Raw genomic sequence first — 25,134 nt, 5'->3', positions numbered from 1 at the left:
CCATTGATCTCGGGTGGGATTTTCTGGTCTTGAGGCGAACACAGTGGGAAAATCCTGCCCTTTGTGTCATCCTCGTCACTTGGCTCCCACCTATTTTTGTGTCACACTTGGCAATAATACATTCACTTCCCTATTCAAGTTATTAAAATATATTGTAAATAATTGTGGCCCCAGCATTGGACCTTAAAGCACTCCACTAGTTGCAGGTTATCATCCTGAAAATGCAGTGGCCTAGTGGCATTATCGCTAGACTATTAATCCGGTTCGAATCCTGCCATGGCAGATGGTGGAATTTGAATTCAATAAAAAATATCTGGAATTAAGAATCCACTGATAACCATGAAACCGTTGTTGATTCTTGGAAAAACTCATCTAGTTCACGAATGTCCTTTAGGAAAGGAAATCTGCTGTGCTTACTTGGTCTGGCCTATTTGTAATTCTGGAGCCACAGCAATGTGGTTGACTCTCAATTGTCTCCAAGGATAACTAGGGATGGGCAATAAATGCTGGCCAGCCAGTTACACCCATGTCCGATGAATTAATTTTAAAAATCCTAATTTTGTCTCCTGTCAGTTAGCTAATTCTCTATCCATTCTAATATACCATCCACAATACCAAGGGCTCTTAAGTTATTAAGTATCCTTTTGTGCAATACCTTATTAAAAGCTGTTTGGAAATCCATGCAGCTACTGGTTCCCCTATATATATCCTCCTTGTCATCTCAAATGAAGCCAGGCTGACTCTTCTTGATTATATTATGCATTTCTAAATGCTCTGCTATTACGTCCTAGCATTTTCCCAATGATAGAAGTTATGCTAACTGTCTTATAGTTATCTATATGTTGTCTTCCTCCCATTTTGAATAAGGATGTTACGTTGGCAATTTTCCAATCCTCTGGGACTCTTTCAGAATTTAAGGATTCTTAGAAGATTACTACCAGTGCATCCAATATCTCTGTAGCTAATTCCTTTAATATTCTGGAATGCAACCATCAGATTTGAGAGACTTATCAGCCTTTAGCCCCATTAGTTTCCCTTTTCTCCAGTGATAATTTTCATGTTTATTCCCTCCTGCTCCTTCACACTCATGATTATTTAGTATTTTTGGAATGTCATTAGTGTTTTCCACCATGAAGACTGACGCCAAGTATTTATTTAACCCTCTGTCATTTCTTGGTTCCCCATTATTTTTCCAGTCTCGTTCTCTAAAAGGTTTATGTTCACTTTGGGTTCTCTCTTCCTAGTAAGTTTCCATGGCACCTCTGCCACCATGAAACATGCTGCAGAGGTTTAGAAAATCCTACCCTGTATGTCTTTCCTTTCAGTTTAAAACTATCCTTAACTTAATTGGTTAATCATGGTTGATTTATCTCCTTCCCAGAATCCTTTTGCCTCACTGGGATACATCTTTGTTGTGAATCATGAACTGTTTTCATAAACACCTGCCATTACTGTTCAGTCATGTTTTCTGCTTAAACTCCTTTTCCAGTGCACTCCATCCAGCTCTGCCCTTATTTAAGTTTAGTACAGTTGTTTGTGACCCAAGTTACTCTCAAACTAAATGCTAAATTCTACCATGTTATGCTCGCTATGTGGAGATGCTGGCAGTGGACTGGGGTCAGCTCAGTAAGAAGTCTCACAACATTAGGTTAAAGTCCAACAGGTTTATTTGGTAGCACAAGTTTTTGAAGTGTTGTTCCTTCTTCAGGTGTCAGTGCCTCACGAACCAAAACCCACTGCTCCCACACCAGCCTTTGACATGTATTCATCCCTGAAATTAGGATATTCTATGCCAGTTTGCATGCAGCTCTGTATACTTTAGTGCCTAGCTTCTCAAACTCTCATGCAGAATCTCTTTCCTTTCTACCTATGACGTTCGTACCAACTGGGCTGCAATAATGGGAAACTCTCCAACCCATTGCAAGTTCCTCTCCAGCTCAGATTTAATTTGATTTGATTTGATTTATTATTGTCACATGTATTAGTATACAGTGAAAAGTGGACACCTAGAAACCTGAAGCTCTCAACACTTTCTACTTCATCGCCGTTGATGTAGACAGGGCATGTCCACCACTTCGTTCCCTAAACTCGATGACTATCTTCTTCATTTTGTTGATGTTGAAGAAGAGATTATTGTCATCGCACCAGTTCACCAAATTCTCTATCTCTTTCCTGTAGTCCATTTTATCATTGTTTGAGATCCAACTAACTACGGTGGTGTCATCAGCAAACTTAAAAATCGAGTTGGAGGGGAATTTGGCCACGCGTAATCGGTGTATAAGGAGTATAGTAAGGGCTGAGGACACAGCCTTGCAGGACACCGGTGTTATCCCGAACCCTGGTACCGGGCAGACAACACTGCCATCTGGGCTCTTGATCCTTGAGCCAAAGAGCCATGTCAATCACCCTTGCTATATTATCATCTATCACCACTATCTTCTTATGTGCTCCCCTCCCACTTGAATAGCTTCCTGGACCACAGTACCATTTTCAGTTAGCTTATCCATTCTACAGCCCCATTCTCATTCATCCAAACATGTTGGACAATTACAGAGACTGACATCTTGCCCTCTGGGTTCCCTTATTACTTCAGCTGCAGTCACACGCTTCTGTTTCTGGTCACTTTCCAAACGGAAGATTCTATCCTAAGGGGTAAGGCTGCCTCCTGAAACAAAGCATCCAAGTAACTCTCTCCCTCCGGGATGTATTGCTGTTCTCAGCTCAATGACTCTGAGCTGAAGCTTCTCAAGCCGCACTTTACTGCAGACGTCCTTGCCCTGGCTAACACTGGTATCCATGAGCTCCTACATGCTGCAGCCTTGACATGTCACATGTCCTGTCTTAATTATTTTGTTCAATTATTTATGTATTTCAGTTATTTATTAATCTTATCACAGATTTGTAAAGTAAATTTAAACCTTTGGAAAAGAGACCATGCCCACTCATGGATATTCACCAGGTACTCACCAACAGCTCATTTCCTGCCCTGTAGCAGAGCAGAATGAAAAAGTTAGAAAAGCAATGGGGTACCTCCCTCCCCAAACTTTCTCTTCTCACCAAACATCCACACTCTGTCTGAAGACTCACTCAGTGCTTGTGGAACAGAGAGTGTTTGAATAATATGCATTGACTCGGAGTATCATCACCTAAACATTGATGATATTCTTATATGATCCTACTTCTTGCTCAGTTAACAATCTAGCTATTGTATGGCATTGAAGTGTATAAAGTTTATATTTTTGGATGTCCTGTAGAATAAATACTTGTGTTTTAATGAATAAATATCATTTTATTTGTGATATTCTTGTATGTTTATGCAAGTAGATAAAGCAAAAGAAACAGAAAATGCTGTTCTTGACATGTATTGGAACAAGACAGCTCAGCTTTCCAGATGTAGACCCATCATTGGAACTAACTGGAACTTAGTAAATAATTGAGTTGAAAAAAACAAAATGAAACCTGGAAAATAAACAGGAGTAGGCTATTTGGCCCTTCGTGTCTGCTGCACCATTCATTATGATCTTGGCTGATCATCCAACTCTGTAATCTGTTCTGCTTTTCCCCCCATATCAGAGTCATAGAATCCATATAGTGCAGAAGGAGGCCATTTGGCCCATTAAGCCCACACCAACAACAATCCCACCCAGGGCCTATCCCTGTAACCCCATGCAGCTTTAATTTATGTTTTATCCAACATTATACAGAAATTACCATGCATTTGCCCATTCACTCAACCTGGCCAAATCACACTGAAACTCTCTGCATCCTCCTCACAGCTCATCCTCCCATCCAACTTTGTGACATCTGCAAATTTGGAGGTATTACAGTTGGTTCTGTCATCTAAGTCATTAATATATCTTCTGAATAGCTGGTGTCTTAGCACTGATCCCTGTGGTACCCCACTGCCTGCCACTTGGAAAAAGACTTGTTTATTCCTGCTGTTTGTTTTCTATCCATCTCAGTACACTACTCCCAACTCCATGTGCTTTAATGTTACGTGCCAGTCTCTTATGTGAGACTTTGTTGAAATCCTTTTGAAAGTCCAAATAAACCACATCTACCTGTTCTCCTTGGTCAATTCTACATGTTACAACCCCAAAGAATTCAAATTGATTTGTCAAGCAAGATTTCCCCTCTGTAAATCATTAATGTAGAGCATAAATACTTGAGGCCCCAGCACTGAACCCTGTGGCACATAACTGGTTAGTTTTCCTGCATGAAAATGGTCCATTTATCCCAACTTTCTGTTTCCTGTTAGTTAGCTGATCCTCTATACTTGCTTATATATCACTCTCAACACCATGAGCTTTTACTTTGTGCAGTATAAGATGTTGGCATTTTGAGGTAAAGTATCTAAAATCTGAATTCTTAATTCATGATAATGGGGTCCTCAGTTGTGCCTGACCGAACAAGGAACTAATAAGCACTACTTAAAAATTAAGTAGAATGTGTTAAACAAGATGTTACACCAACTTAACAAAAGTAGTGACAAAGTGGCAATGCCTTAGGGGCCACCTTGAGTCTACCCAGGGCATTGGGCAATGTCAAGGCAGTGGAGCCAGAGGGGGTGAAGCTAACAGGGACAGGGCTTTGGTGGGGTGGAGGGGGAGTAGAGAGATTGGAGGTGGGGAGTCCCACTGCCACACTGTTCTTGGCAGTCACAGAGGGAGGGAGGCCAGAAATCGGGGTTGACCATTGATTGGGGTGGGGGGGGGGGTGGCGTTGGAAATGGGGCAGGCCAGGACAGGTCTGGAGGATTGGGGCTCTGCAAGTCAGTGATCCAGGATTGCTGTCTTGGCCAACGAGCGGGAGGCCAGCAGGGTGGGGCTACTTTGCATGTGCCAACCTGATTGGCATGTGCATAGTAGCCTGGTCAACACTATGCTGCCAGGACTTGATGGTTTGAGTTATAAGGAGAGGCTGGATAGACTGGGATTTTTTTCTCTGGAGTGTAGGAAGCTGAGGGATGATCTTATAGAGGTCTATAAAATAATGAGGGGCATAGATCAGCTAGATAGTCAATATAAGAACAAAATAAGAACATAAGAAATAGGAGCAGGAGTAGGCCATCTAGCCCTTCGAGCCTGCCCCGCCATTCAATAAGATCATGGCTGATCTGTCGTGGCTCAGTTCCACATTCCCGCCCTCTCCCCATAACCTTTAATCCCCTCTCTTATCAAAAACCCATCAACCTGCGTCTTAAAAATAATTATTTTGGGAAAATATCTTTTCCCAAATGTAGAGGGAGAAATACATAAGGGTCCAGAGGGGCAATTTTTTCACACAGAGGATGGTGAGTGTCTGGAACAAGCTGCCAGAGGTAGTAGTAGAGGCAGGTACAATTCTTTTCTTTTAAAAAGCATTTAGACAGTTATATAGGTAAGACGAGAATAGAGGGATATGGGCTAAATGCAGGCAATTGGGACTTGCTTAGGGGCTTTAAAAAAGGGGGACATGGACAGGTAGGGCTGAAGGGCCTGTTTCCATGCTGTAAACCTCTGTGACTCTTCAGTGGGATTGGCCCCGTCCACAGCTTTTTAATGAGATTCACATTCATGCTGTCTGCAGTGCATAGAGTGTGGAGATTAATTTTGACAATCCCACTCAGGAATTTGACACTTTGAATTTTTTGGGGAGAATCCCACCCATGGTTAATCAATCAAGTTAATAATCTTAAAACCTTAATATGTTGTTCTTCTTTAAAATCAGTTCGTTCATCAAGAGTAGTTCCTCACAAGCAGCTGCTGTGTCTGTTTTCAGCCCAGCTTTTAACTATTTAATTGTCTTAATTGGCAAACAGAAATTCAAACTATTCAGTGGTTAAGGATTTAAATCCCTAAAAGTTAATAGTATTATCAGAGTCTTCGAGTGAACATTATCGATAGCCTTTTGGAAATACAAATGTACAGTACACTTACTGATTCTCATTTATGCATCTTGCCTGTGACATCCTCAAAGAACGCCAATAAATTTATCTAATATAGTTTCATGAAATGAAATCATATGTTAATCCTGCCTGATTGTGTTGTGAATTTCTAAATGTCCTACTTCAACCTCATTAATAAATGATTCTAACCTTTTTCCCAGTGATACATTAGGAAACTATAGGCCTGTTAGTCTGTTTTCTGTCTCCCTCCTTTTCAGTGTTATATTTGCGGCTTTCCAATCTGCTGGGACCTTTCCAAAACCCAGGGAATTGAACTAAGTTTGAAATTTGCAGTATATGAGCACTCTAATCACCCAGTCACCTGGTTTCTGCCAGATGGGTAAAGTTAAAATCTCCCTCTGGGATATTTTGTTTAGGAGCTAGGTGACTGTGAATGCTTGGACATTGGCAAGAACTAGACTATGTGCTGCTCATTAAACTTCTAACCCATCAAACATTTGCAAATATGGCTGTGGCACACTGATTCCGTAGATATTTTTGGGAATTGATTCAATGGGCGAAGCTCCAATTGAAGTAAGTGAAGATGGCTTCAGGCATAGTGTATTGTGATGTATTGAGTAATAACTTCCGGCTGCCCAACGTTGAATTTGGGGATACCCCAAAGATGTACCCAGGTGTCCCTCTTGGAACTTCTTAATTTTAGGGCGCTTGTCCAGAAACACTGGGAACCATCGGAAAAAATGATTTAAGCAGGTTTGAAGGTAACCTTAAAATAAATTTGGATAGGTACTTTCAAGAGTAAATAATTACTAAGCCATGGGATCAATGGAATATTTGCATTCAGTGTTCTGCACTGACACAGTGGGCTGAATGTCCAAGTTCTGTGCACTTTCATTTTACTTGCAGGATTTTTTGGATGGTGCCTTTTCCCACCATGCTACTGAGAATTTGGTGGGAATATCAGTAGCCTTTGAGCATTAATTGGCTGGAGACATAACTTCTGCCCCTCAATTGGGCAGATGTCACACCTCAGAGAGCTATTAGCTAATCTGATTGGCTGGCAGCCAGGAGTAGTAGGCCCAATTCTAAATGTTGGGAACCAAGAACAAATGTAGGCCCAGAAATCTTGTGGTACGGGGCAGGGGAACGTCATGTCAGAAAGGGGACTGCTTAGGGGGCACCTGGTTTTGGTGTGGGTGGCTTCCAATCAGGGAAGGGTACCAGCAATGGAGGAGTTGATCCATCCCCTTTCGTGCCCTGAGGGCTAGGCAGCAGAAGCTGTCAGGTTTCACCCCATCCTCTCATTCTTGATCTCCTCCCAATGTCAAAATTATGGCTGGGGAAGAAGAGGCACTAAGGTTGTCAATTGTGACATGAGCGAGCTACCCTGGGCCTTGCTTGAGCCCCTATAACTTTTCTGACAGGTCTGGGTGGGAGGCTGAGCATTGGTTTCTCCCTTCCATCTCCCCCAATTTGCAAACCTGTCAGTCTTCTTCGTGATTTTTATTCAATTATTAAATACTATTTGCCACATCTACACAAAGTTTCACAATCAAAGCACCCTCTGGGTAGGGAGTTGTACTGAAACAAATCACTTGTCATCCATATTGCTAGAAAGCCAGTAGCTTAATAAAGCATTTGCGATCCAATAACTGAAATCTAGGAAAATCTCCAGTATCTTACATAAAGATTTATTTTATTGAGAAATGTTTGTACTTGCATTAAAGGATACTGATGTGATTTCTGGACCCTGGTAATAAAATGTAAATTCTTGCTTCCTTCTTGTGCTATATTTTATCGTCAAGACCCACTATTTGGTGAAAACTTCACAGTTAATGAGAAGCCAGTAAAATTGGGTGGAAAAACACCAGCTATGATCCTGCAATTCCTTGATATGTGCTTCCTGTCAGTGTCATCATCAATACATACAGAATCATTATGATTTCTAACAGATCAGCTTTGTTAATACTTCATACAGCGTTGTTTTGTGTATGGCCCAAAAGCACTGCTTTAGTTTGCTTATCATCTGTTATTTTCAACTAAATAGTTGACACTTTTCATTTCTGGGATGATTTTCTTTGTACTTCCGTCTCTAAGTTACTACCTTCTTGAGCTGAGGCTTTTCCCTGTGTCTTAGAATCGTAGAATCCCTACAGTGCAGAAGGAGGCCATTTGGCCCAACAAGTCTGCACCAACTCTCCAACTGAGCATCTTACCCTAGCTCTATCCCATAATCCCATGTATTTAGCCCACCAGTCCCTCTAACCTGCACAAATTGGGACACTCAGGAGCAATTTAGCATGGCCAGTCCACCCAAAATGCACATCTTTGGATTGTGGGAGGAAACCATGCAGACTCAGGAAGAACTTCACACAGACAGTCACCCAAGGCTGGAATCAAACCTGGGTCCCTGGAACTGTGAGGTAACAGTGCTAACTACTACCACCGTGCCGCCACCCCCTCAATTCTGAAGGTTTTGCTGTTTTCCTTGTACCTCCTGCCAACTCTATGTTGAGTGAATGTATGGCATGTGTGTGAGCAGCAGTGTTGGCCTTCTATTGATGCATTCTCTCCAGTCTCCGAGGCACTGTAAAAGTAAACAATTCCTTTAAGGTCCTTGAGATAAGCGACTGAGCCTGGGATGTGTGGAAAAGAAATCAGTTAACCACAAACCCGAGAAAAGTGCACAATGTGTTTTATTGGTTAGTTTTTGAAGCTTTTCTTCCTGAGAAGTTTTATAAGTCATTTTCACTTCAGTGTGTGTTTATATATTGACTTAAACACTAGACTGACCTCTGACGGCAGAGCAATCTTCTGCCAAAATTGCTCTTTAGCAGAAGAAAGGAAGTAAACAAAGATTCATAATGATATTTTTAAGTTTTGGTGACAAGCAATTCACACTGTGTCGAAGGACAGGGAGTTGTCAGCGTTATTTCAAAGAGGACATAATTGACCAAATAGGCTGATTCTTGTTGCCTTATTCAATTCTGTATGCAGGACAGGGCCAGAATTATGGGATCGAAGTATAGTATTGGTACAACAAGCTTTCAATGGTCAGATTTTTGGATTTCTTGTTTCCATGAATGTTATGCCCATTCTTCTTCCTTGTTAAGTTTTTGGCATGGGTAGATGCAGCCACGTGTGCTCTTCACTGTTTTAATATGCACATTTCACCGGCATATGTCTTTTGCATCTGGCGTACAATGTAAAAATTCCTTTCTGTGCATCGTTTCTGTGTTGTTACTTTAATAGATAAATGCGGTGTTGCTGGATCGTAAGCTGACTTGGTCCATTTCAAGGATTTCACTTTCTGGAAAATCTTTACTTATCTCTCAGGCCTGCATGCATGTTTCACAGTGTTATTTTGCTTTGGGGAATCGCTGAACTGCTCTTCAGCTTACTTCAGTCATGGACTCTTTGGTCAACAGCATTTTTTAAAATTCCCAATGCTACTGAGCAGCATGGATTTACTTATCTCACCCTTATTATTGTCGTCTTGATGGTGGAGGAGGCAAACAGAAGGAGGCAAAGCAGACTGAGGCAGCACCAAGGTGGCAGAGACCCAAACCATGATTAACACTGATCACAGAGATATAGCCTGACTAAAAGGCACCATATGAAAAGATTAGCTTTCAGTGATTTTGCCCTGATTAGCCATGTTACTTTCTGTGTAGTGACCTACATCTCTAACTAATAGAAGAGCTCCAACAGTGACTGTCAAAATCAACACAACTCTTGACATTTATACCTCCCGCACCATCCAAGCTGCAGGCACAAATCTAAGCAAAATCAGCCAAGGAAACATCTTGAGCCTGTTCTGGACAGGTCATCGATCAGTAATTTATCTGACTTTAGAAGATTTTTTTTGATTTGATTTATTATTGTCACATGTATTAACATACAGTAAAAAGTATTGTTTGTTGCACGCTATAAGACAAAACATATCGATCGTAGAGAAGGAAACAAGAGAGTGCAGAATGTAGTGTTACAGTCATAGCCAGGGTGTAGAGGAAGATCAACTTAACGCATGGTAAGTCCATTCAAAAGTCTGAGCAGCAGGGAAGAAGCTGTTCTTGAGTCGGTTGGTATGTGACGTCAGACTTTTATGTCTTTTTTCCAACGGAAGAAGGTGGGAGAAAGAATGTCCAGGGTGCGTGGGTCCAAGGCAACGAGAAGTGTAGACAGAGTCAATGGATGGGAGGCTGGTTTGCATGATGGATTGGGCTACGTTCATGACCTTTTATAGTTCCTTGCAGTCTTGGGCAGAGCAGGAGCCATACCAAGCTGTGATAAACCAGAAAGAATGCTTTCTACAGTGCATCTGTAAAAGGTGGTGCGAGTCGTAGCTGACATGCCAAATTTCCTTAGTCTTCTGAGAAAGTAGAGGTCTTGGTGGGCTTTCTTAACTATAACATTGGCATGGGGGGACCGGGACAGGTTGTTGGTGATCTTAAAAACTTAAAGCTCTCGATCCTTTCTACTTTTTCCCCGTTGATATAGACAGGGGCATGTTCTCCTTTACGCTTCCTGAAGTTGATGACAATCTCCTTCGTTTTGTTGACATTGAGGGAGAGATTATTGTTTCTGCAGCAGCTCACCAGATTCTCTATTGCTTTCATGTATTCTGTCTTATCATTGTTTGAGATCCGACCCACTGCGGTGATGTCATCAGCAAACGTGAAAATCGAATTGGAGGGGAATTTGGCCGCACAGTCATAGGTGTATAAGGAGTATAGTAGGGGGCTGAGAACACAACCTTGTGGGGCACTGATGTTGAGGATGATCGTGGAAGATGTGTTGCTGCCTACCCTTACTAATTGTGGTCTGTGAGTTAGGAAGTTCAGGATCCAGTTGCAGAGAGAGGTGCCGACGCCAAGCCACTGAGTTTGGAGATGAGGAATTTTGTGGGAATAATAGTGTTGAAGACTGAGCTGTAGTCAATAAATAGGAGTCTAACACAGGTGTCCTTGTTATCTAGATGTTCCAGGGTTGAGTGCAGGGCCAGGGAAATGGCATCTGCTATGGACATGTTGCGGTGATAGGCAAACTGTAGTGGATCTAGTTAGTCAGAGAGGCTGGAATTGATTCGTGCCATGACTAATCTTTCAAAGCACTTCGTGATGATGGATGTCAAGGCCAATAGTCATTAAGGTTCATAGTCTGCAGCATGAAATAGTTATTAGGTTCGATCATGCTGATGGATTTCCATAGCTTAGGGAAGAATACATGGCTCCGGGATTATACTGTGGGCTGCTATTTCAGAGACATTGATTGTCCCAAGAAGAAGGGAACTCTCCTCCCTGCGTGTCCAATTTGAGGTGAACGTCAAAAACAATTCTTGCATGTCAATGTAAAATTTGTAGCGAGTTGTCACAATGTTCTCGTCATATAAGCATCTCCAGCTTGCTGGTTCTAGTTAAAGATAGTAAGAAGTCTCACAACACCAGGTTAAAGTCCAACGGGTTTATTTGGTAGCAAAGGCCACGAGCTTTTGGGGCTTTGCCCCTTTGTCAGGTAAATGGGGAGTTCTGATCACAAACAGGGCATATAAAGGCACACACTCAGTTTACAGAATACTGATTAGAATGCACGTCTTTACAGCTAATCAAGTCTTAAAGGTGCAGACAATGTGAGTGGAAATAGCATTAAGCATAGATTAAAGATGTGTATTGTCCCCCGACAGGATAGTAAGTGAGGTGTTACAAGTCCAGGCAAGTCATAGGGGTTACAAATGTCAAGTCATGGGAGTGACGTGAATCCAAGATCCCGGCTGAGGCCATCCTTGTGTGCAGATCCTGGCTATCAATCTCTGCTCAGCAACTCTGCACTGTCTTGTGTCATGAATGCCGCCTTGGAGAACGTTTATCCGAAGATCAGAGGCTGAATGCCTGTGACTGCTGAAGTGTTCACCAACAGGAAGAGAACAGTCTTGCCTGGTGATTGTCGAGCGGTATTCATTCATCCGTTGTTGTAACATCTGCATGGCCTCCCCAGTTGTCTGGAGACAATGCACGCTTCTTTAACCTAAGCTTAATGCTAGCTCCATTCTCATTGCCTGCACCTTTAAGACTTGATTAGCTGTAAAGACCTGCATTCTAATCAGTATTCTGTAAACTGTGTGTGCCTTTATATGCCCTGTTTGTAATTAGAACTCCCCACTCACCTGATGAAGGGGCAAAGCCCTGAAAGTTAGTGGCGTTTGCTACCAAATAAACCTGTTGGACTTTAACCTGGTGTTGTGAGACTTCTTACTGTGTTTACCTCAGTCCAACACCGGCATCTCCACATCATGACTACCGTCTAGTTAAAGGTGACAGTGAAGTGTTGGATAGGTTTTTGATAGCCATGGTGTGCCCCACTAAAAGGAGCTCATGATCTAGGCTGACATTTCTGTGTAGTAAGGAAGGATTGCTACACAGTTGAAGGTGCTGGTTTTTGCACCTAATATTAAAAGTAAGACTTAACTGTTCTTTTGGGTGGATGTAAAAATTCCACAGCAGCATTGAAGAAGGGAAGGAAAGTAGCCTGATATCCTGGCTAACATTTATGGCTTATCTAACTCTCAAAATAAATGATTTGGTCATTTAATTTATTGCTGTTTGTGGGAGTTCAGTGTGCACAAATAGGCTGCCATGTTTTCTACATTGCAACTGTGACAGCATTTCAGAAGTATTTCATTGATTGTAAAGCACTTTTCAAGAGACTGAGATAAATATATAAATGTGTAAACTTCGAACAGGCTACAATGAGAAGTACAATTAATTGCATCCACTTTTAATAGGACACTGATTAAAGTAATTGTCACAAGAGTGGAAGGTGAAATGAGGATAAACTTTTTTATGCAGCAAGTGGTTACAATCTGGAGTGCTTTGTCTGAGTGTGTGGTGGAGGCAGATTCAGTCGTGGATTTCAAAAGGAAAATTTAATGACTCCCTGAACAGAAAAGTTTACAGGGCTGCAGGGAAAGGGTGGGAAGGTGGGACCAGCTGAACTGTTTCTTGGCAGTGGGCTGGCATGGAAGGCAGCATGCTCTCCTCTTCTGCTGTAACTATCCTTTGATTCAGTGACTTGGATGAGCCTAATCTATTTCCATCATCCAAACTGTCCTTGCTGCTGGCCTTTTACTCAGTGTCTATCTCCTTGAAAACTAAAATGACAATTTCATAGAACCAGTAAAGATGAGATTTGCAGGCATGTCATCTCCCTGACTCATAAATCAAGGAATCAACTCTTAAAAAGCAAGACTTTGATCTGAAAATCACAAGGTCCCAAACATAAATCGATTTTGATTGATTTTGGTTTATAAACCTCAATAGTGCATTATTTAATCTCAGCAGAGTAGAGCTGTATTGCTGCATTAGCAATGAAAACCTCTAAAAGATCCCACCTCTTAATAATTGTGCATTCTGTATAAATAGACATTCTGTTCTATTCTATGATTAGACAGAAGAAAATGTTTACCATCTTATTATTCTGTTTTGTGGAATTGGCGAATGAAATAGGTTTCTGGGCATGTTACATTGTTTGGAGTTTAGAAGAACAAGAAGTGAACTCATTGACGTATAACATTTTTATAGGGCTTGACAGGGTAAATGGAAGAAGGATGTAATCCTGCTAGAGTATCTAGAAGGAGGAGACAAAGTGTCACTATAGGAGCTAGGCCATTTAGGACCAAGGTGAGGAGTTTTTTTTCAGCCAAAGGATGGTGAATCTTTGGAAGTCTCTCCCCCAGAGGAAGCTCAGCCATTGAATACATTCAAAGTAGAGGTCAATAAATTTCTAGATATCAGTGACATGAAGGGTTACGGGGATAGTGTAGGATGATGGTGTTGAGGTAGAAGGTCAATCATTACCTAGTGGAATGTTGAAGCATGCTCAAGGGATCAAATGGCCTATTTCTGCTCCTATGTTCCTTGACCTGTCTCCCAAATTATGGTGGCCAGGCAATGCATCAATGCCTGTAGGCCTGTTGAGACCATAAGTGTCCAATTAGTGGTCACTTCAGAGCCTCAACCTGCCTCTGCTGCTACTTTAGGCTGGAGAAGGCAGAAGCACCTGGCAGCTTTCATTGATTGGACAATTGTTGGATAGAAAGGGAGGACACCTCTTCTGGGGACCCTGTGCCAATCAGGGACACACCCTCAAGTCCCCCCCCCCCCAGCCGTCTTCCATCCCTCCCCCTATCTCTCATCTCCAGCATCTAAAACCAGAGCCTTTTATTCCCTCTCACTGGAGTCTGCCAAGCATGGTCAACCAAAATCCCTGACCTACCTGAAAACTAGGATCCGTCACCCCTTCATCTTTGTGGACTGCCTGTAATCCCAACAGTAGCCCACTACTTGCTGATTCTTGCTGCTGCTGTTTCTACACAGCTGCTGGCCAGTGGCAGACTTTATCCCTGGCGGTGGCAGAAGTCCTACTCGACCCAAGCAATAATATAAAAGAATTATAATTAATAATGATTATTATAATAATAACTAATACCAGAATATTATTGTGGTAGGCAGCCAGGTTCCTGGTTTGTGTGTTGCCGACAGACTTTTCGGTCAGGGGACAGATAATTCATCTCCCTGTAAAATCCAGCCCAGTGACGCAGATGGAGAGGCATCAAGCCAGGGAAGGGTGACTGACTTCAGATAACTGACTTTATCTTTTGCCCTGTAAGCAGTGCAAAAACAGTCTTGGAAAAAAATTTCAGACACAGGAAATATTTGATGAATTGGGCATTTAATTTGGGTTATAGAACGTGAAAAGCATGAACACTTGGGCACAAAAGTTAGAGCTGAAAGAGGGGCAGTTGAGTGAGGAGGGAAGATTGACATTTTACTTTATAGGGCTATATTTGTCTCTCCGGCAGTAAGCAAGATGACAGCTTCTCTTGTGTTAGGGTGCAGATGTAAGAACTCACTCCAGTTTCTTGAAAACAAAAAAAATTCCAGACATTTCAGAATCCCCTCGCATGTTCGCAAACCCTGTCTCTTGCAGTAAATTCACATGAGCCGTCATGTCTAGGTCTGGGAAGGAGAAGCTGCAACAATGAGCAGCCTGGTAATAAACAGACCACAATCAATATAAAACAGCTCAGATCAAAACAAATGCACTAAATACTCTCCCTTTGAAATCTTTTAAAGTGAAGCTTCAGAACACAAGGAATAAGAAGAATAAAGGAAAGGTGGTGTAACAACGAAAATGGAAAAAGTCAGCTATCATAGAATCCTCAGCCCATTGAGCCTGCACTGACAACAATCCCACCCAGGCCCTATCCCCATAACCCCATGTATTTACCCCACTAATCTCCTTGACACTGAGGGACAATTTAACATGGCCAATCCAACTAACCTTCACATTTTTGGACTGTGGGAGGAAATCGAGCACCCAGAGGTACCCCACACAGACATAGGGAGAATGTGTAAACTCCAAACAGACTGTGACCCAAGCCGGGAATTGAACCTGGCTCCCTAGCGCTGTGAGGCAGCAATGTTGACCACGGTGTCACCCTTTCATTGGGAAATTGGTGAAGGTGATGTCTGTGGCCAGAGAGTGCAGTTGCACAATGGTCAGCACTGATAGGGGACAAGTAATGGAGGAGGGCTAATGAGTTGATGATGCACGAAGAATGAGGCACTGGGTAAACAAGCTGGTCAAGTGAACTCTTGTACAGAGGCTTCAAGAAAAGGCAATCGTCGCCAACAACTTTGGTGTTAGTAAAGACAATAAGTTTTTCACAGTGATTGTGGAAGAAGGGGTTCTGTGAAAGTAAAATTAGGAAGGCAGACAACGGAATAAGGAGTATAATCAAAGAGGACAAGAGTGAACAATCAAAGTAAATTGATTCAAAACAATTAAGACGTGGAATGGCAAAGGAGCATTTGTGTATGAAAATAAATATGGAGGAAAACATTATACAGGATAGGGAGGGGACAACACACCACAACTCTCCCCTGCTGCAATAACACAAAAGAAAGAAAGAAAATGCAACAAACTCATGACAAATTAATAATGCAGAGATAAATGCAAACGAGAGATATGAGCATAAAAGAGGAAAGCAGTGGAGAGCTGATATCTTCTCTCCTTCCTCTCCCCATGATTACTGAGCCTTTAAACCAAGGACTTGAAAGTCAGGTTTCCTTTCTCAAACTGAAGATAACAGTTGACAAGATGCACTGCAGCTATAATGAGAACTGGTATTTGTGAAACTGCCAAATGAAATGTACTTGCGTATGTTATTAAACTGCTGCACTGTCACTGATGGCCACTATAAAGTCAGATAAGGCTCGGTCAGCTAGCTTACAAGAGGCATAATCAGGCTCAAAGAAGAGCACGGGTTTCGTAGCCCTTATCTGTACTGTAAGATGATGGTTTGTGCCATGGTGGCCAAGTCTGTATTAAAGGAGCTCCTCTCTGACATGGCATCTCTGTCATGTCTTGGAGCAGAGGAAAACAGTCAGCTGAGAAGATGCCCAATTTGCTGGTGTCTGTTTTCTCTGGCTCTCTTTTTGGCCAACTGAACTCTTTTTTTTCTGCTTGCATCTTTCATTGTCATTCCAAATAGCCAACCTATGGTCACAGCCGTCAGCGATTGTCCAACCATTGTCAGTGTCAACATCTGCCATCTTCCTATCTCATTCGTGTAGGCGGAGGTATGGACAGCCAGAAGGTTGTGACTCGACGTCAGTTCACTTAATAAGTTTTTTGTATATACAGCTGTCATCCATCTGGAAGCATAGACTTCATTGGCTTCGCAATAAGTACATAATAATGCAATTAGCACATTCAGGACTTATGAGTCAGTGGCCTTGTCCTATCAAGTGATGCTGAGATGATGAATGTGGGAATTGTTCAGAATATGTTGTCTAGTTCTCTCACTATAGGGGAGTGTGCTCAGGACACAGGCTTGGTAGACTTGCAGTTTCACATTCTCAGTCAGGTTGCTGTTGTTCCACACACTCTTATTCAGCTCGGATATAACAGTTGCAGGTTTTGCAATGCATGTGTTGATTTCAGCATCAAGTTACATACTGTTGGTGATTAGCAAGCCTAGATATGTGAAATTGTTAACAATCTCTAATATCACATTGTCAATGCTGATGGATGACAGAATGGTAACATCCTGGACCATGACATTTGTCTTCCTGATTCTAACAGTGAAATCAAATTTTTCACTAGCATGAAAGAGGATGTCTACTTGCCACTGCAGGTGCTCCTCAGTGTGCAATAGTATTGCAGCGTTGTCATTGTTAAGAACTCTGTGGTGAAGACTTGCACACTTTTGTCTTGGATCTTAGGCCGTTGGCTCTCCATCCATTCTGCTTTGTAAGTTGACTCCCCACTGTAGATAACCTGAAGGCATAGACCATAGCAAAGAGAAGAATGTGCCAAAGAGTGTCAATGCCAGAAAACAACCCTGTGAATCTCAAAGGGTTCCAATGTTGCCCTGTCATAGTTGATCTTACCCGTCATAGCTGATCTTACCCATCATGCTGTCACAGAAAGAAGATATTGGCAGCCAATTTTCTCCAGCTTAAAAGACCACCTCTGCTTACATGGTCAAATGCTTATTAGTGAGATCAATGAAGACAATTGATCTCCCTTACAATATACGATGATCTCCCTTATACATGGCATTTTTTTTTGCAGCTGCCGGACTGAGAAGATCATGTCCAGTTCTAAACTGCACTGGGATTTGATATAGATGCGTTTAGCAAGATCTGCAATCTGACAAGAGTGACATGGGCTGCTGGTTTTCTCACAATGCTCAGCAGGATGATGCCTTGACGGGTTTTTGTAATTCTTTACTGTTCTTGTACAAGGTCACAACCTTTGCATCATACGCATGCTCCCTTCAGCAGAGAGACAGAAGTTTTATGGAGATGCTGCAGGAGTGTCAGTTTCCCACTCTTGATAAGTTCAAGTCGTATCAGCACTTGGAGCATTGCGCATGGCAAGTTAGTTAATAGCCTTGTTCAATTCCTCCATTTTCAGTTCGATACCCAGCTCTGCCATGACAGGCAGCCTTTCTCTGGTGTCGATAGCTTTCTTAGAGACAGTGTGCTCCCCGGAGTACAACTCAAGGTAATGTTCCACCCGTTTATCCAACTGTTTATTGCAGTTGGTGATAACCTCTCCTGCCTTTGTTTTCAGTGGAACCATTTTCTCTGTTAATGGACCTTTTGATCCCTTCATACGTGCCCCTGACATTTCCTGTGTTGACGGACATCTGGATATTCTGGTAGAGTTGTAACCTGACGTCATTGACACACCGTTCCTCAGTCTGCTGAAATTTACTTTGATGTAACAGTTGCAGATTTTGCAATGCATGTGTTGATTTCAGCATCAAGTTACATACTGTTGGTGATTAGCAAGCCTAGATATGTGAAATTGTTAACAATCTCTAATATCACATTGTCAATGCTGATGGATGACAGAACGTCAACATCCTGGACCATGACATTTGTCTTCCTGATTCTAACAGTGAAATCAAATTCTTCACTAGCATGAAAGAGAATGTGTGCTTGCCACTGCAGGTGCTCCTCAGTGTGTAATAGTATTGCAGCGTTGTCATTGTTAAGAACTGCAAGTGCATTCAGAATTCTTTCACTTGGATCTCCTTTGTAATTAATGAGAGCAGACCATTTTGCTTCAATGACAGGTTCCCTCACAGTGATGTTAGGCCTTCACCCATTCAACATGTCAACACTCTTGTTTCCATATGGTGAGAGTGCAGCATTGCAGATGATGTCTCGAAGTGTATTCTATTTCTTTCCTTCACTCTGTATGGGAATGTTGGTGAATGCCTATCTAACTGACTCGTGGATAGCAGCAGCATGAGCAAGTAAATCAGTATTGTCTAGAATGCAACACGCTTTGTGTGAAATGAAGGATTAAGAATTGCGATGTAAAGCATTTGATGTCTATTGATTAAAAGTACATTGTTAATAAATAAGTATGAATGTCTAAAACAAAATGATAAATAGGATGCTGTATTCTTCTACAGGAAGCAGTGAAACAAGATTAGTTTTCGCACAGGTATGGGGAAACAGCAAGGAACTGTGTTTGTCAGTCTTAGTTCTGATAGCATCTGGTACCAATACAGTCACAATGGGTTGATTTTAACTGTAGGAAAATAGCAGTTGGACTATCAGAATGCTTTCCCTGTATCACCAGAATTAACTCAGGACCATTTTCACAATGGGGCCTAATTTTACTTTCATAGGCAAACTACCCACATGTTTCCAAAATGGAGACCGACTTGTAGCATGGAATTTTCTGGCCAATTGTCCAACCATTGTCAGCATCAGGAGTCCCTAGTCCTGCTGCAGTGGACAGAGATTTGGTTGACTGGCAAATTCTCCATCTATAAGCAGCGTAAGCAGCTGGTAAGATCGCACTCATAATTTGTGGCGCAAGTGGTTAAGGGTGTTTGGGTCACTTTGGTGAGTCTAGTCGCTCCTCTGCAGGGTTAATCTGGCAGGGTAATCTAATAATGCAATGGTTGGTGATATATTTGACCACATGCAAACTCCTTTGTATGTTGACAGCTTGTTACTTGTTCCATCTTGCAAGTTAATTCTGAAAATGAAATATCCTACTTACAACTGCTAACGTGAAAAATATTCTTTTCTAAAGTGTCCTATGTTTTTCAGAACATTGAATTTGATGATCAGTCCTGATCAAAATGAATGGATGAGCAGCTCGAAGCACCAAATGGCCTATTCCTGCTTCTAATTCCTATGTTTCTATGTGTAGCCACGTTGAAAGTGGCTAACATGCCAGGAAAGAGGAGCAGGGACAGAGTGGGTGGGATTGGTGGTGACCAATAGATCAGGTTTTGATGGAGCTTTTAAAGGGGAGAGACCTGGAAAGGTAAATGGAGTTTAGTGAACAGGAGCTGGGTAGCCAGGCATTCTAGTGAATTGATGAGGCAAAGGAATGTGGAGGGGTGGAATTCAGAAGAGGCTGGAGTCAGAGGAATGGAATATTTAAAGAAGTATGTAGGGCTGGAAGAGTCTCTCTGATATGGCGGGCCAACTCAAACAGGTTTAAAGATGACTATTTAGAACTCTTGGCATTAGGGTACAGATGTTAATGTGTTTTGGAATGGTTTGAAAGGCAGCTGGCACGATATTGGATTCAATTGGTATCTCCTGTCTTGCAACACTTCTCTGTTATTATATGTTATATCCATTTGTATACACACTACAGTGTTATATAAAGTTTCTGCAGATATAGAATGGGAACAGTGACAGCTCTTCAGCTATTTTGTGTGTTGTCTGTCAGAAATAGGCCTCAGCTCCAAGTAGCACTATCTTCCAGAAGGACTGTTCATTTATCTGCTTTCAGCTTTGCCATGTTTTTGCATCTGCTACCCTTCCTAACAGATAAAACTGAGTGACAGAAATCCATAATAATTGACCTTTTACTAACTAAAAACAGCTAAGAAAAACAGGAGGAAGTCTGCAGCGAATTGATAAAATATAAACTGGTTCCAAATGTGGTAGAAGGGAAAATGAAATGCCTTTTTTGTCTTTTTAGATATTGAAAAAGAAAAAAGGAAATGGATGATTAAAAAAATCGTGTTGATATATAATAGAAATTAAATGGCTTGGGATAGCAGCTTGAAGATGAATAACTTAATTTTGCTGTAGCATGAAACCGTGTTGAGTTTGTTTTGCTGGGCGGGAAAGTGAAAGATCTGAGCATTGCAAGGAAGAAATGTTTGTTGAGTTGGGGGGTGGGGGGGGGTGAAATATTTGAAATCTTTCCCTTTAATTTAGGAAAAAATGAGGGAAACTTCCAAAATAAAGAGTAAAAGAATAACAATGCTCCTTAAAGCTTATAGCCGCTATCTAACAGCACAATTAAATATAATTTGCATTAAAGATACTGTCAGCATTCCAAAGTTTTTGCTCTGTTACCCCAGCCCAATGCTACAGCAGCCTGCGTTAGAAGGGCAAATCTTCGAGTAAAAACGTTGGGATTTTGGACTGATGATGCAGTCCTCAGCATGCAAGCAAACAGAAGTGAACAATTTCTCTGATTATCAGATGCTCCCTATTTGTGCCAAAAAATAAAATTAGTTATGCTTAAGGAAAAGCCATGGCTTCTGAAATTCAGTTGGTTTGCTTGGGTGCGAATGTGATGGACATACCATGTGGAAGGCTAGAGAACCCAGCCACTTCGTGCCTCATTTAGGTTCTGCATTTACTTCTGTTAGAACTGAGATAGTGTGTAAAATGCACCTGCTCTAGTCATGCAAATGGCAGGGTGGGGTGGATGGTGACGTAGGCCAGGATTACATTATCAGTGGCAAATAGGAGTTCAGTGCTGAGAAGTGTGATGTAATGCATATGGGGAGGACAAGCACAACAATAAATGGCAGGATACTGAAGAAGAACGCAGGGACATCAGAGTGCCTGCCCACTAATTCCTGAAGGTAACAGAGCAGTTAGATAAGGGAGTGAATGTAAATGTGATACTTTCCTTCATTAACTGAGGCCTTGCGTATAAGAGCAGGAAGATTGTTCTAGAACTGTACAAAACACTAGTATGGTCGCATTCTTCCTGTAATGTGGTGACCAGAACTATATGGAGTAATCTGGCTATGGCCCAGCTAGCGATGGGCTGAGTGGCCTAATTCGGCTCCTGTGTATTCTGGTCTTATTCTGGAGGGCTCTTTCAGCTGGCATGGCCACACTTGGCTCAATAGTCTCCTTCCATGCTGTAACTTTCAATGAATCAATCTTCAATGAGGAGCACTTGATTGCCTGTGGTCATAGACTCTCCTGTGGTTCCATCCCCTACTGGATTAGCTGAGATTATGAGCAGGATTTGAAATGCCTTCCCTGTTGGAATTCTTGTCCTCGGGAATTTTCTGGTTCCATTTCCCCGCAGAACAGGAGGAAAATCTCAAGTACCATCTGGTGGCCATTTATAGAGCAGCTTTGCTGTTGGCCATACAGTGAGTTGGAGAATTTGAAGGCCAGTCAAATCTTCATTCACTGTGGCAGGATGGGAAAATCCCGTCAGTGTGAACAGAGGTAACGTTCGGCCTCCATGTTGTTCTTTGACCTCCTACTCACTGGGAAATTTTGGAGAGGAGTGGAAAATAACAAATGGTAGAGTTATTGCATTCTTTTGCTCACATTTGTTTTACTTAATCTTTCAAATCAATTGCTATATTGTTTAAAATTGGCTGTTTTTTTGAAAAGGTATTATTCTGCATATATGAAAAATATATTTAATTATGTAATTCATAAATCATGAAAATACTTTAGCATTAAACCTTTGTCACTTATGTTTTAGTTCCTTATGAGTTGTAATGTAAATGTTGAAGCTAAAAATTTACTGAATTCCACCACGTGGAATGATCATTCAATCTTGACACTTCTTATTCCAGAACAGACAGGTGACAACTGGGAATTATTCCGCTGCAATTATCATTAGGAACATGGGGTATTGTTAACAATTCATACAAGGCACTTAATTTCTATGAATGGGCTAGGGTGGTTAGATCGGTTGATTGTTGAATAGGCATTGCTCAACTGAGCTGTTGATCTTGTACTATCATCTCACATCTTAGAATAATCAACTCTTCAAGTTATTTTAATTAAGTGGCATTTGGCATTTTTATATTCACAAACAATGTAGTAGCTAAGCAACAAGACGGACAGCATAGCAACATTATGTATCTTGAACTCTTCATACTGATATACGTTCTGGAATTTAAAGCTACCTATAATGAAAGAGGGAGAGAAAGATTCATAATAGTGATTAATTCCAAAACTCAGGAAAGAACAGACGTATGCATGTTGATACTTTGCATGTCGGCCATTAGTACTCAAGGGTGTCCCACAGCATCCTCTCTGAGACAGCCTAACAGATCAATCAGCAGAAAGTACTTAACAATTTTCTAAGCTGGTATCCCTGGATCAGAGTCAACTGTGATTCAGAGTAACAGCCCTAATGGAGTGAATTAACATCCTGTTTTATATTGTCACAGAACCATGCTCTTTAAATTCAATTAAATTTTGTATCAATTTCCTTGTAATATCTTTAATAACAGCGCATTTTGCATAGTACAGACTGCTAAATTTCTTGAAGTTTGCAGACTCTTTGATAATAGTCATCATGCAAGGGAAAAGGCTTTTATTGAGTCCATTGAGTCCAAGTAAGCTACATGTTTTCAGTATAAAATGACTGCAATTTTGCTTCATTGCGATTCTGAGTGAGGAATGTGACAGCATACGTTAAAAAGCAACTATACTATGCTAAAAGGATGAATAATCCATCATGTTGCCAGCTGATTTTGCCAGCGTGTTAACTCTGGGATAAATACAAATTTGCCAGCTGCCTGCGTTGTGAGTAGCATACTAATATAGCAAAGCTGGAGCATTTCCCATTTTCAGATTCGTTTCCTTTTATTGATAGAGGAAAATTGTTAATAACTGGGAGATTCATAACATCAGCTTTCCCGATGGAAATTTCATGAACAAGCAAACTATAAAAAATCCTTCGCACTGAGTTAGGACTTGTGACAATCAAAATAATCTCCTTCATACTTCACTTTGACGACATAGGGCCTTCCATTATAGCATCACCCATAATACAAGAAGCTTGAGTGCGCCTGGAAAAATTTTCTTCTGCATGGGACAGCAAGTAACCTTGAAGCTCCAGAGAAAGAACATTGATTATGTGGTTTTCCTTTTCCACTATATTTGTAAACTCCCCCGCTTCGGGGATGGACATTTCTTCTGTGTGCACCCAGTTGCACCAAAATTTAATCTTTGTATTAATGCAGCTACAAACTGGTATATTAGGGAATGGGAACTGCTGAGTTCTCTTGCAGAAAGCTGGTACAGTCATGGCAGGCCGAATGACCTCATTCTGTGCTGGCTATCCTATGATTCTGTAAGTCTAATATATTTGATATACACTGATAATCTGCCCCATAGTACAATAAGAATAGTGGAACTTTGGACCATATTAGTGTGTATAATTAATGTTGACTGAAGTATCATTCAGTTCTTCAACTAACTGAGAAGCCAGAATGGTGAAATTTGAATTAGCAGAGTTAGAGACTTGGCTACTTTATTGATTAAAAATAAAGCCATAATTTTGCCATTAATAATGTTACGGGACTGGATTTTCTGGCTGGTCCCACTGACGGCTCCTCCACCCGTCCGCCGGTGGAGGGTGCAAACAATGAGAAACCCTGTTAACAGCAGTGGGACTGGAAGGTCCTGCTACCCACCAATGACAGGCCACATCCCAGATAACACATCATGGTGTGGGGTTGTTGGGGGGATTTTTACATGTTAGAAAATATTTGCAACTAAGAAGAATGTAATTTATAAGCTACCAAGTTATAATCAACCACATAAGAATGCAAGGACCTTGCAGCATTTATTCTAAGCATCATTCCTTGTATTTCATTTAGTCACTTCTAAGAAATGAAAAATTTATTAACATTAATTGTGGAAATGTAATATTATTTTCATACCAGTAAAGGTGAATCACTAGGAGAAGCTAGTGACTGAGGTTTCTGTTTTAGAAAGACAAAGAAAGGCACTCTACATAAATTCTGCTCTAGTGTTCATAACGCTAATGTCTAAATATACTGTACCATTACTGTCACTTGTTATGTTGGTGACAGTCCAATGGTTTGTCACCTAAACGCATAGGCAGGTACAGCTATCCTATGAGAAAATATGAATTAAGTTAATCCTATGAAGGTTCCCAAAATGGGATTTACCTTATAAAGACCAGAATTTTATCACCCTGCCCACCACGGGAATCAGAGCAGGCGAGGGGCAGATCATGGAAAGATCCGTTGACCTCAGGTGGGATTTTGCAGTTTCGGGACGAGCGAAGCCATAAAATTCCGCAGGAAGTGTCAGGAATTAAAACCCAGACTTGTCATTCAACTTACCTCTGTTAAGTTAGGCTTTAAAAAATAATTTAATACTTTTGCTGGAAAAAAGAGACATGCTGTCAAAGATTTCCATTTTGTATACATCAGGACAGATTCACAAGAAAATCTATTTTCAAAGGGGGCTTGATATTCTTGCAAATCCATCCTGATGAGTGCAAGATGAAAAGCTTCAACATCATTTTTTTTTCAGCAATACTCAAATAATAGTTATTCCACTTAGTGGATAGTCATGGCTGCCAGCTCCTACGTTTTAGAGTACTTTGCTGCATTGTGCAATGTGATGGAAAATGATGTGGCAATGCCAGCGTTGGTGGAC

At 41.3% G+C, this 25,134-nt stretch overlaps 1 protein-coding gene across 4 annotated transcripts in view; it reads left to right on the top strand.

Annotated features, from left to right (window-relative positions):
- The window catches only part of akap7 (A kinase (PRKA) anchor protein 7), a 142,375-nt gene that overhangs the window by 74,991 nt on the left and 42,250 nt on the right, over positions 1-25,134 (top strand). Inside the window, exon 8 of one of the 4 annotated variants that reach the window (XM_080192442.1) lies at positions 17,525-18,737. The exons of the other annotated variants lie outside the window; for them this stretch is intronic. Coding sequence (XP_080048568.1) covers positions 17,525-17,574 — 50 coding nt within the window. The 3' untranslated portion in view covers positions 17,575-18,737. Of the gene's footprint in view, positions 1-17,524; positions 18,738-25,134 lie in introns of those variants that run through there. 4 annotated transcript variants of the gene reach the window in all.

This window comes from Carcharhinus amblyrhynchos, chromosome 7 (assembly GCF_965287045.1).
Source record: "Carcharhinus amblyrhynchos chromosome 7, sCarAmb.v2.hapA, whole genome shotgun sequence".
Taxonomy (NCBI): Eukaryota; Metazoa; Chordata; class Chondrichthyes; order Carcharhiniformes; family Carcharhinidae; genus Carcharhinus; species Carcharhinus amblyrhynchos.
The sequence above is the reverse complement of the archived record's forward strand: the minus strand, read 5'-3'. Positions and strand labels throughout refer to the sequence as shown.